Source organism: Mustela erminea, chromosome 5 (genome assembly GCF_009829155.1).
Source record: "Mustela erminea isolate mMusErm1 chromosome 5, mMusErm1.Pri, whole genome shotgun sequence".
In the NCBI taxonomy this organism is placed as follows: Eukaryota; Metazoa; Chordata; class Mammalia; order Carnivora; family Mustelidae; genus Mustela; species Mustela erminea.
The window spans coordinates 115537854-115550234 of record NC_045618.1 but is presented as its reverse complement, the minus strand read 5'-3'; the positions used below and the strand labels follow the sequence as shown (position 1 = coordinate 115550234).

The following is a 12381-nucleotide window of genomic DNA, read 5'->3' as shown; positions in this document are numbered from 1 at the left end:
GCTGGAGGCAGAGGCTTTAACCCACTGAGCCACCTAGGTGCCCCTATGTTTAACTTTTTTCTTTTTTTCTTTTTTTTTTAAATTTGACAGAGATCACAAGTAGGCAAAGAGGCAGGCAGAGAGAGAGAGGAGAAAGTAGGCTCCCTGCTGAACAGAGAGCCCGATGGAGGGCTCGATCCCAGGACCCTGGGACCATGACCTGAGCTGAAGGCAGAGGCTTTAACCTACTGAGCCACGCAGGCGCCCCTATGTTTAACTTTTTGAGGAACCTCTGTACTGTATTCCATAGTGTTTGCACCATTTAATATTCCCACCAACAATGCGCAGGGATTCAATTTCACCACATCCTTGCCAACACTTGTTTTCTGTTTTTTTGTTTTGTTTTATTTTGTTACTTTTCTTGTGTGTGTGTGTGTTTTGTTTTTTTTGGTATTAGCCATCCCAATGACTATGAAATGGTATCTCATTGTGATTTTTTCATTTCCCTAATGATTAGTGATGCTGAGCATCTTTACATGTACTTATTAGGCATTTATATATTTTCTTTGGAGAAATAGCTGTTCAAGTCCTTTACCCATTTTGGAATTAGGTTGTTTTGGTTTATTGCTGAGTTTCAGCCAGTGAACCTTTTAATTGGCAAATAACATTAAAGAGGGTATTTGCTGTGTGATGCCTTACGAATATTTGCCCTTTTGTCTCATTTATTTTTTAAAAAATCTTTCTCTATATAGATAGGTAGATAGATGTTGATATTTTATCAGTCAAGATATAAATAATAAATATGTATTTTTTTTTTTTATCCCAACAGTATATCCTTTCAGGCTCTGATGACTTCAACCTGTACATGTGGAGAATTCCTGCAGATCCAGAAGCAGGTAAGTATATCCCTAGCATGAACCTACTGCTAATGTTGGCTCTGTTGATTGACCTTTGGCATATGTTGTGCCCTGAAGGGAGTGATCTGTAGAAATAGGATGATATTTCTCTTTTAATATAGTAAGTTTATCAGAAAAGTGACCAAGGGAAATTTAAACATAAAAAACAAACTGAGGGTTGCTGGGGGGAGGGGGTTTGGGAGAAGGGGGTGGGATTATGGACACTGGGGAGGGTATGTGCTTTGGGGAGTGCTGTGGAGTGTGTAAACCTGGTGATTCACAGACCTGTACCCCTGGGGATAAAAACATATGTTTATAAAAAATAAAAAATTTAAAAAAAAAAAAAAAAGTAGAAGCCAGATTTCACTATAACCTCATACAGACAGATCCTTATTGACTTAGTGATGCTCATATTTCTTCCCAAGAACTTTCTTTAGACTTCATAGATCTCCATTATGTCCATTTTCCTTGCTCCTATTTCACCCCTGGAATATTTTTATCTTGCTTTCTCTTTTTATCCATCTGCATATTCTTGTTTATTTTTCTAGGGTCTTTTCCTTTCCTTTGGCCTCCCTGCTGATGGTAACTAAAGGGTAACTTTCTTTGTTGATGGACAAGTTCAGGCCCTGGGGTTTGGCTGATCCCAGATATCAAAGAAATTTAGAAAGAAATAGTTTTGCATTTCTCTAGATGTATTCTGAAAAAAGCCTGCAGCTTTCCATGAATTTGGATCTAGGCCATCTGAGCTTTCAAACATCATGGATCATTCTTCATTCTTGATAATGGTGTCTTCACGTACTCAGTTCAGTCTTCCACTGGTTGCTTCCTACTGGTAGAAAAATGTCTGTTTTTTATCCTCAGGACAGCTCAATATAGCCATCTGCTCCAGGTGATACATGGCATCAAACTGGAAAATGGCCATTAGGAAAGTAATAGAGGATTATGCCAAGTTTATTACCTAAAATTTGTCTAGTCCTCAGTGTTTAGGGAAGTTGTTGGTTTGCTTGTTGCTGAATTAACAATATTGTTACCAAATGTCTGCCTTTCAAAACTTGTTGAAGCCCACTTTTGATGTAACCATCCTATTACTGTGGTCTGGTTACTAAACAATTTGCAAAAGACCTTTTTTTCCTTCTGGAATTTAGAAAGCATGAGTGAAGCAGCTTACTTATGAAGCACAACCAGATGGGACAGCAGCGGTCTAGCTGAACAAAAGTGATATTCTAGCACTAGACTATTATGTCTCCACCCCCGGTCTTATAGATTGATTATCTGAGGATTAATCTTTGGGCTTAATTATATCTTTTACCTGATCTTAAAAGGCTTTTAATTATTAAGTCAGTGTGATTTTTTTTTTAAAGATTGTATTTATTTATTTGGCAGAGAGAGATCACAAGTAGGCAGAGATGCAGGCTGGGGCGGGGGTGGAGCAGGCTCCCCACTGAGCAGGGAACCTGATGTGGGGCTCGATCCCAGGACCCTGAGATCATGACCTGAGCTGAAGGCAGAGGCTTAACCCACTGAGCCACCCAGGCGCCCAAGTCAATGTGATTTTTTAAAATAGAAAATGGATAGCCCCCTTCCCCTAAGCTGTTCTCTGGAATCTTTTTCATGTTTGTATAAAGAGAGAATAGGGAAGAATTAACAATAGTATTACAGATTTTTTTCCTCTCCCAGCTTATTTTTGTACTGATTTAGGTATGGGCCACAGTGGACTGACTTTTTAAGTATAGATGACTATGCAGTCTTCGGGTCAGCAGGGATCTGATAGCTGACTTAGGATTCCAATATTAAAACTGGGAAATGGATACCCAGACTTTCCAAGGGTATTCTAGGCACAGCTGCTTTAAAGGTATTCCATTTCTAGATTCTCAAATTCTATATGTTTTCTTTCATAAAATCAGTATTCTTAGGAAAATACCCATTCTCCTTTCCCACTGCCCCTTTCCTCTTCTTTCACTTTAGAAAACAAAAACAAAAACAAAACCCAGGAAAACAAAAATACTCCATAAATTTCCAGCCATTTGCTCTAAGAGTTAGAAACCTCCAAGGTGCAAAAATATATTAGGCTGAAATGTCTGGGGCAGGGGGCGGGAATAGGTAATGTAGAAATACTATTTCAAGGAGGAAAAATGAATGATGTAAAATTTCTATTAAAAAAGTACTTGGGGTGCCTGGCTGGCTCAGTGGGTTAAGCCGCTGCCTTCGGCTCAGGTCATGATCTCAGGGTCCTGGGATCGAGTCCCACGTCGGGCTCTCTGCTCAGCCGGGGGGCCTGCTTCCCTTCCTCTCTCTCTGCCTGCCTCTCTGCCTACTTGTGATCTCTGTCAAATAAATAAATAAAATCTTTAAAAAAAAAAAAAAAAAAAAAAAAAAGTACTTGTAGGGGCACCTGGGTGGCTCAGTGGGTTGGGCCTCTGCCTTCGGCTCGGATCATGGTGTCAGGGTGCTGGGATTGAGCCCCGCATTGGGCTCTCTGCTCACCGGTGAGCCTGCCTCCCCCCCCCCCCCGCCTGCCTCTCTACCTACTTGTGATCTCTCTCTCTGTCAAGTAGATAAATAAAATTAAAATAAATAAATAAATAAAATAAAAAATAAATTTAAAAAGTACTTGTAGGGGTGCCTAGGGGCTCAGTAGGTTAAAAGCCTCTGCCTTTGGCTCAGGTCATGATCTCAGGGTCCTGGGATCGAGCCCCACATCAGGCTCTGCTCCTCAGGGAACCTGCCTCCCCCACTCTCTGCCCTCCTATCTACCTACTTGTGATCTCTTTCTCTCTGCCAAATAAATAAATAAAATCTTTAAAAAAAAAAAAAAGTGCTTGGGCGCCTGGGTGGCTCAGTGGGTTAAAGGTTAAAGCCTCTGTCTTCAGCTCAGATCATGATCTGAGGGTCCTGGGATCGAGGCCCACACACTCTGCTCGGCGAGGAGCCTGGTTCCCCCTCTCTGCCTCTCTGCCTACTTTTGATCACTCTCTGTGTCAAATAAATAAAATCTTTAAAAAAAATTACTTGTAGGGCTTCAGATCCCACAGAGTATACAGTGGTGGCTCCCACTGCACAGTAACTACAATAGTCACAAAAGCCATAAAGGTGTCTGTGGCAACAAAGTGTGCTGGAAACACTCAAGTTCTGAAGAAGGCAGAGCCCTTCTAGCCCACCCACAGGTGCTGCCCCTCGTCTGTCCTGGGGCATGTGCACAGAGCCTGCAGATTGGGCCACCACAGAAGAAATCAGAATTTGCTCTGGTCACGTGGGTTGATATGACAGAATCTAGAGGTGCCCCAATCCCATGGCCAGTCTTCCCTGTAGGACATTTGCTGAGTGCTAGGGTTGTCCTGGGAACTATGGGACTGGCCCTGAGAGGCGGAATGCAGGTGGGTCCCACCTTAACACAGTATTTTGGAGACAAAGCACCGCCCACCCCCGCACCCCGCCATGGGAGGGGCGTGCTGTATGGAGCTTTTGCCAGAGCATACCTGGGAAAGGAGGATAAAGAGCTAAGCTTAAAATCTCTAAGGGACAGAACATTCAGAGCAGAGAACAACAGAGACTTGCCAGACTCTCCATTAAAAGCCCAAGAGGTGGGGCGCCTGGCTGGCTCAGTCTGTAGAGCTGCAGCTCTTGATCTTAGGGTTGTGCGTTCAAGCCCCACATTGGACATAGAGATTAATTTGAAAAAATTTTAAAAAAAGGCCCAAAAGGCTTACACTCAAGGATGGGCTGGACCAGGAAGGATCAGTGAACTATCCCGTAATCTCCTGGTGCTTAGGACACAGACCACAGTTTGAGAAAGGCACCTGCAACAAGCACACTCTAGGTCTTGACTTGAGATATCTGAAGCCAGAAGTAGATGTATTCTTACTAAAGAAGCAACCCAGCACTGAACTGGTTCCTCCCGATTAGATTGAGGATGATCAAGCCCTTACTTTATTTTCTCAAGAGTAGAATGGGGAATGCCATAAGGAGGAAATCAGCTTTGGTCTGTGTGTTAGTCTGCTAGGGCTGCGATAACAAAATCCCACAAAATGGGCGACTTAAACCACAAAAATACATCTTTTCACAGTTCTGGAGCTTAGAAGTCCAAGAGAAAGGTGCCGGCAAGTTTGATTTCTCCTGAGGCCTTTCTCCTTGGCTTGCAAATGACCACCTTCTCACTGCGTGCTCACATGACCTTTTCTCTGTGCACATACATCACTGGTGTCCCTTCTTCTTAGGAGGATACTGGTCTCATTGGATTATAACTTCATTTAACCTTAATTACTTCCTTAAAGGCCCTATCTCCAAATACAGTCAAATTAGGATTTAGGGCTTCAGCATATGTTTTGGGGGAGATAATTTAGTCCATAGCAGTCTCTATGGTTTTTTTATACTTCATGTCTAGCATATGATAACAAATAATGAGGCATGAAAATGTGGCTAGTAATCAAGAGTGAAAAAATAATCGATAGGAGCCATCCACAGTATTATCCAAATATTGAAGTTAACAGATAAGGACTTCAAATGTTATAAACAAACAAAATAGAAAAAAAGATGGAGAATTTCAGTGGAGAATTGTAATCTATTTAGAAAATCACATAGACATTATAAAACTGAAAACTGTATCTAAAACTAAGACTTTGTTGGGCGGGTTTAACCTGCAGTGAGTGGACAGGCTTGGTGAATAAAAGGCAGGTTAATAAAAGCTATCAAAGGAATTTGGGAACAGAGAACAGAAAGAGCACAGTGTAAGAGATAAGAGGTGCACAGATGATTCAGCATAGATGAAATTGAAGTCCCAGGAGGATAAGAGAGAAAATGAAGCAGAAGCAATATATGAAGAGACAATAGCTAGAAGAATTTTCTAAAACATGAAATAGACTAATTCTCAGATTCAAGAAACTCAGTAACCACAAACAGGATAAATATAATACACTTAGGCACATCATACGTCAGACTATTAGAGACAAAAGATAATGAGAAAAAGCCCAAAAGCAACCTGAGAGAATATACAAATTACCTGTAAATGAGCAACAGTAAGAGTGATGGCCAAATTATGGAAACCAGAATATAATAGAATGATATCTCTCAGGCGCTTAGAGAATTAAAACCTGCCAACCTAAAATTCTATATCCAGGGAAAATATCTACCAAAAATGTAGGTTTAATAAATACACTTTTAAAAAAGAAATTACAGAATTTTAATGCAATTGCTTCGCAGCCCTCAGTGAATTAATGCATCTAAATACTGAGGAGTGACAGGTGTGCAACATCTTAATAAGAAAGGCAATTAGACATTATGTGCCTTCTGATAAAAAGAACACAATACTACTGATAGGCTTGCCAAATAAAACAACTCTGAATAAAACCTCAGGATCCAGCTTTCAGTTTGCAGGAAGCACAGAGGACAGAGGAACATATTGTACTACATTGTGAGCTTACAGTCCACAAAATCCAGAGTTTAGAAACGTTAGGTCAAAGGGCCCATTTTCTCTAGTAAATACATCCTACTGAAAAAAGGAAAGGATGGACAGGAAGAAGCCTATTGTATAAGAAACATAAATGATGGGGTGCTTGGTGGCTCAGTGGGTTAAAGCCTCTGCCTTCGGCTCGGGTCATGATCCCAGGGTTCTGGGATGGAGCCCCACATTGGGCTCTCTGCTCAGCAGGGAGCTGCTTCCCCCCCCGCCCCCCGCCTGCCTCTCTGCCTACTCGTGATCTCTGTCAAATAAATAAATAAAATCTTTAAAAAAAAAAAAAAGGAAACATAAATGACATATTAAAGCAAAAACCAGATGAAACTATTTAGAAATGCACACTTGGATGAATAAAATCATTAAAAATGCAGGGAGGTGATTAATATAAAGATCAGGTAATAGCCGATTTCATGGGAGGAAAAGGGTTGTAATTGAAATGAGGCACATGAGGCATGGAAATGGCCAGAAAAAATGCCATTTTTTGACTTGAATGTCAGTTATAATAGTGTTCACCTTAAAAAACTTTATTAAGCTCTACTTCTTGTGCTGTTTTCTGTATCTTTTTAATTTCTCAATGATGAAACAAATTTGGAAATATGTGTGGGTCAAAGAATAAATCACAATAAAAATACAATTTTCTCAACTAAACATGAAAACAAGTCATCCTGGCATTCATCCTCATGGATACTACAGGGGTATTTGACTATAAAATTTTCTGTTCACGTACCCACCCTGACAATAATTTTTTTCTTGAGTTACAACTTACATGTGTAAAGTACACTTTTATTGAGGAGTGACTTAAATCTATGCCAGGATGTCCAGCATAATAAAGTGCTTGTTGCTCCAGGGTAACTCCAGCAATTAGAAAGTTCTTCCGTAAGTCTTACTCTGTTTCCCGGGAGTTGAATGCTGTCTTACTGAGAATGGCCTCTCTTCCTCTTCGTAGCCTTTTGCTCATTTGAAGGTAGCTTTCCTGTCCTCTTCTAGATCTCTCCAGAGATAGCATCCTCCGCCCACCCCCGCCCCGATGTTCAGTTTTGCATTTTCTCAAAGAAATGATTTTTTTTTTAAAGATTTTATTTATTTATTTGACAGAGAGAAATCACAAGTAGATGGAGAGGCAGGCAGAGAGAGAGAGAGGGAAGCAGGCTCCCTGCTGAGCAGAGAGCCCGATGCGGGACTCGATCCCAGGACCCTGAGATCATGACCTGAGCCGAAGGCAGCGGCTTAACCCACTGAGCCACCCAGGCGCCCAAAGAAATGATTTTTTAAAAAATTTTATTTATTCATTTGACAGAAAGAGATCACAAGTAGGCAGAGAGGCAGGCAGAGAGGAGGGAGGGAAGCAGGATTCCTGCTGAGCAAGCAGAGAGCCTGATGCGGGGCTTGATCCCAGGACCCTGAGATCATGACCTGAGCTGAAGACAGAGGCTTAACCCACTGAGCCTCCCAGGCACCCCAAAAGAAATGATTTTATGTTTCTTTACCGTACTGATTTCTCTCCTCCAGATTTGTTTTACCTTTGTTTAAGGATTAACTAAATAAGCTCAGCAGATGAAGCCTGGCTAGACCAGAGGAAAATCTTGGCTCCTTGATATTAAGTGTGTTGCAGGGTGTTTAAGGAAGTACACTCAAGATCACATAAACTGTTTTTGGAGGTCACAGAACCTGTGATCTGCTCAAACTTAGAGTTGGCTAGGGGCCCCCATGGTGTCTACATGGGCTGTCGTCGGTCCTGGATCCCCATTCTTTATTTGATGCTTGGATTTCTTTGTACACAAGACAAAGAACAGGACCTTATGATTGCTTGTCTTTCTTGTTGGATTCACTAACTCGTAATTGAGGGGTTTGTTTTCTCTTTATTACCATTCCACATTACATCATCAGGTTATCACAGTAAGTCTGTCTCTTTGATCGTTATCTTGTTCTTCATGTAACTAAGCACCTTTTGTGATTATTTTTCATAAACCTTGGCTCATTTGGGGAATTCAACCTTCCTGCCACTCTTCTGACGACCCATCCACATTCTTTTCCTTTGTTAGTATAGCTTTCCTTTTTCTTTCTGTTCTTTTTAATCTTTTTCTATAACTTTCACAGTTTTTATAATTAAGTACTTCTTGTTATCAAAATAATACAGGTATATAATTTTTAATAAAATTAAGATATTACAAAACTTATTTTTTAAAAATGCAACAGTTCCTTTCTCTTCCTATAATTCATGCTATCTTTGAATTTTCAGTTTTGGACATTCTCTGTTGCCTTTCTACTTTTGAAATCAGCTACCTTTCCAGAAGGGAATCTTTATGTAGGATCTGCAGGATATTTGCCTGGCATTTGAGCCATGACTCTAAGAGCCAAATAAGGGAATAGAGCTGTGAATCTCATAGGTCTATGCACAGATTTTTGCTTAATCCCACCCTCCACTGCACCTGGTGTCTCCAGTCCACAACCTCTTTAGGTTGACTTCAGCTTGCAACCCCTAGGTCTCTGCCTGTTGGGGAATGGGGAGCTTCCTGGCCATATGTGCTCAGAGGAGGAGTATAATGGTGTAACTGCTCTTTATACAGGCTTTTAATTCCCCCTGGTTCTGGCCCTACTCTTAAGCCTGGCTTCTGGGATACTTAGCCCCTCTCATTTTTATATGTAACGTCTCTATATTTAAATGTTGACAATTCATAATTTTAAAAATACTCAGCAGTGTTTGGCAAGCCAGACATATGAGGACTAGATGTGGCCCTTGGGTTCTAGCTTTGAATGCTTAGATGACAAAAAGTCTGTGGGGAAATCCATGGGGAAATCTTTACTCGAATCTGTCTCCTCTTTGATTTAATCAAAATATGGGACGAGGCTGAGTTTGTTCTCTCAGTGCATGTCTGCATGCTTGTTGAACAGAGGATACTAAGGCAGGCTAATATGGGGAAGCAGCCTTGCTGTTCTATGCCTTAATGGTCCAACGGGCCATCAGCATTTATTGTAGACCTGCTGTGTGCTTCACAGTGCATACCAGATGCTGAGAAAACTAGACGGAGAGCAGTCCTGAGCATTAGCCAAAAGCAAGGACATTCTTTTTTTCTCTACTCTCCTGTTCAGAAAGACAGAAAGTCACTGGGGAATTGCAGTTCCAAACTCCAAAGAGATGAAATGTATTTATTATATAAACAGTATAAACTTAAGAAATCTCTTAAGTAATTTGCATAGGGCTTCATTGTAAGCTAAGGAAATCATTTTTTTTTAAGATTTTATTTGAAAGAGAGAGATCACAGTAGGCAGTAGGGAGGGAGAGAGGGTTGGGGGGGAGCAGGCTCCCCGCTGAGCAGAGAGCCTGATGTAGGGCTCTATCCCAGGACCCTGAGGTCATGACACAAGCCGAAGGCAGAAGCTTAACCCACTGAGCCACCCAGGTGCCCCAGGAAATCATTTTGAGATATGAGAGGTAATAACCACCATAAAACTTAATACCTGGCAAGGTTAGGCTCAGGTTTTCAGTTGATGTCAAATAATAACTCATTTTCTAAAAACCTCTCCAAAAATTAAAGGACTAGAACTGGGAATTTGGCTCTGGCAAAGAAAAAGCCCATCAGAATGTTTTACACCTCTCAAGTATGTAGGAAGAGCATCTGTTTTAATGTGGTGATTCTGAAGATAAAATAAACAGACCAGCAATTATGTATAGAGCCAGTGTGGTATATTGGAAAGAGCATTAGGCTCAAAATCATACCTGGATTCCAGTCCAGTGCTGCCACTAACTAGCTGATGGAGTGATTCTAGGCAAGTTATGTAACAGCAATTGTCTGAGCTTTAGTTTCTGCTGTAAAAACCCTTCCCCTCCCAAGTCCTCATATCACGAAATGATTTAACAGTCTTGGGAGCTTTCTGAAAAATGTGTGTTTTCAAATATAAGACGTTGTTACTGCCTTGTAGAGTAGGATCGTCGTCCACAGATCCGTAATTTCCAAAGCATTTGCTCCCTAGTAACTTAGGTATGGAAGTAATGAATTTGGCAACATGTGGGTGTCTCTGGAAAATCTTATTATCTTCTCCTTCCCTTTCCCCTAATTCTTGTTGGAAAGGGCTTTAGGGTTTTTACAGATAAGACTTGTTTCCCTTGAGATCTGCTTCTATGTGAAGACCTTCCTGTTTATGGAAAGAAACATAATGTAATAGAGTTGGTAGGCCTGCATTTAACTCCTGATCCATTCGTCTAGTTTCTGCTTCGGAAAAATTGTTTAATCTTGCCAAACTTATTTCTTCATCTGTAAGACAAGAACATTAGTGCTATCAACAGTACAGCCAGCGTAATAACATCCACCTCCTGAGGGTGCCGGTGAGGGTGTTTAGCAGCTGCTCTGCCATGACTGTTACTCCTCCGGAAGAAAGCTTTCTCCCTTTGGACTCTTCTCTGAAAAACTCCTTAGAGTCCAAGACTTTGTCTTCCTCTCCCTCAGGAATGGCTGGTTGAGTTGTTGCATCAAGGCTGCTCTTGATTCATTGGTAGTTGAAGAGGGGTAAGTTTCTGTGACAGATTTTTCCCTGAACAGAGGGGAAAACATGCAGTTTCATTGCCCAGTCACTGCAGCCACCCCCACTGCCAGCAGGCCAATGGAAACAGCTGTAAATGCATTTTCATGGGCCTGCACATGTGTGTGTGCTCTGTGTCTCCTCCTTTTTCTAGACCTGTCTTCACTCTCAGTGAGTTAGGCCTGGGCATCTGCCTCCCCCCCCCCCCATGCCTGGAAGAACAACTGTTTTTAATTGGTCACAAGTAGTTGGTTGTAAACACATGTGATATACAGATGATCAAAGAAGAACTAGTATAATTTACTTTTTGTGCAGTTAAGCACTGCTGCCTGTGGAGCTCTTTGAGCTTTAACTGAGCATTGACTGTCCCCATCGGACTTTTTTTTTTTAATTTAAGTCTTAGGTAGTTATGTGATTCCTTAGGAGGCATCCAACACTCTCTGTATTGTCACTACCCTGATTTAATTATTTTCTTTTTTTAAGAATTTTATTTATTTATTTGACACAGAGAAAGAGACTACAAGTAGGTGGAGTGGCAGAGGGAGAGGGAGAAGCAAGCTCCCCCCTGAGCAGGAAGCCTGATATGGGGACTTGATCCCCAGACACTTAACCGACTGAGCCACCCAAGCGCCCCTCCGTACTCTGATTTAATTCTTGTGGTTTGAAACTTGGAGACACAGGGGATGTTCACTCAGGCCTTTTGGAATTACTCAGGTTATTTGGACAACTCTTTTAGACATAGCAAGGTAAAGAAGTAGTCCCTTGCCCCTCAGAACAGGAACCTCTTAATTCTACCAATGGTATCAAGAATGAAATAGATTAATTGACTCAAAAGGTACCTGCCAGACCTCATTTTGGTAGATAATAGCTTTAGCCTTCTCTTTTCCAAGCCTTGCTCCAGAGAAAATGATACGGGGATTTACTTCAGTCTGTTCACTTACTGAGTATCCTAACATAAGACAATATGCAAAACCCGATGTGCCTGGGTGGCTCAGTGGGTTAAGCCTCTACCTGTGGCTCAGGTCATGATCTCAGGGTCCTGGGATTGAGCCCTGCATCGGGCTCTCTGCTCAATGGGGAGTCTGCTTCCCCCCCACCCTGCCTGCCTCTCTGCTTACTTATGATCTCTGTCAAATAAATAAATAAAGTCTTTAAAAAAAAGACATTATGCAAAACCCTATGGGTGACTGAAAGAATAAATACTTTCTTGCCCTCAAAGAACTTCTAGTCTAAGAAAGATGAGAAAAGGGGATGTGTGTGTATGCACATGCTGAATTTAAAAGTGGAGTTCCAGGGCCCATAGAAAAAGATAATGAAGGGAGGCTTGAAGAGATTTTGAGGATCAGTAAAGTTTTCATGGAAAACAGCATTCCAGAGGACCATGACGGATAGATAGGATTTTAGCCCTATAATTAATTAATTATTTTTACTATAGTAAAAATGCCATAAAAGAAATATCCAAATTTGTCAGAAGGAAGATGGAGAAACACTTGGATACCCCACACATTGGATGATGGGGACACTAATGGAGATTGA

At 41.3% G+C, this 12381-nt stretch overlaps 1 protein-coding gene across 2 annotated transcripts in view; it reads left to right on the top strand.

Annotated features, from left to right (window-relative positions):
* DCAF5 (DDB1 and CUL4 associated factor 5) overlaps positions 1–12381 on the top strand; it is a 103266-nt gene that overhangs the window by 70320 nt on the left and 20565 nt on the right. For both annotated transcript variants that reach the window (XM_032344586.1, XM_032344587.1), the window contains exon 7: positions 809–875. In XM_032344586.1, the coding sequence (XP_032200477.1) occupies positions 809–875 (67 nt within the window). The remainder of the gene's footprint in view (positions 1–808; positions 876–12381) is intronic.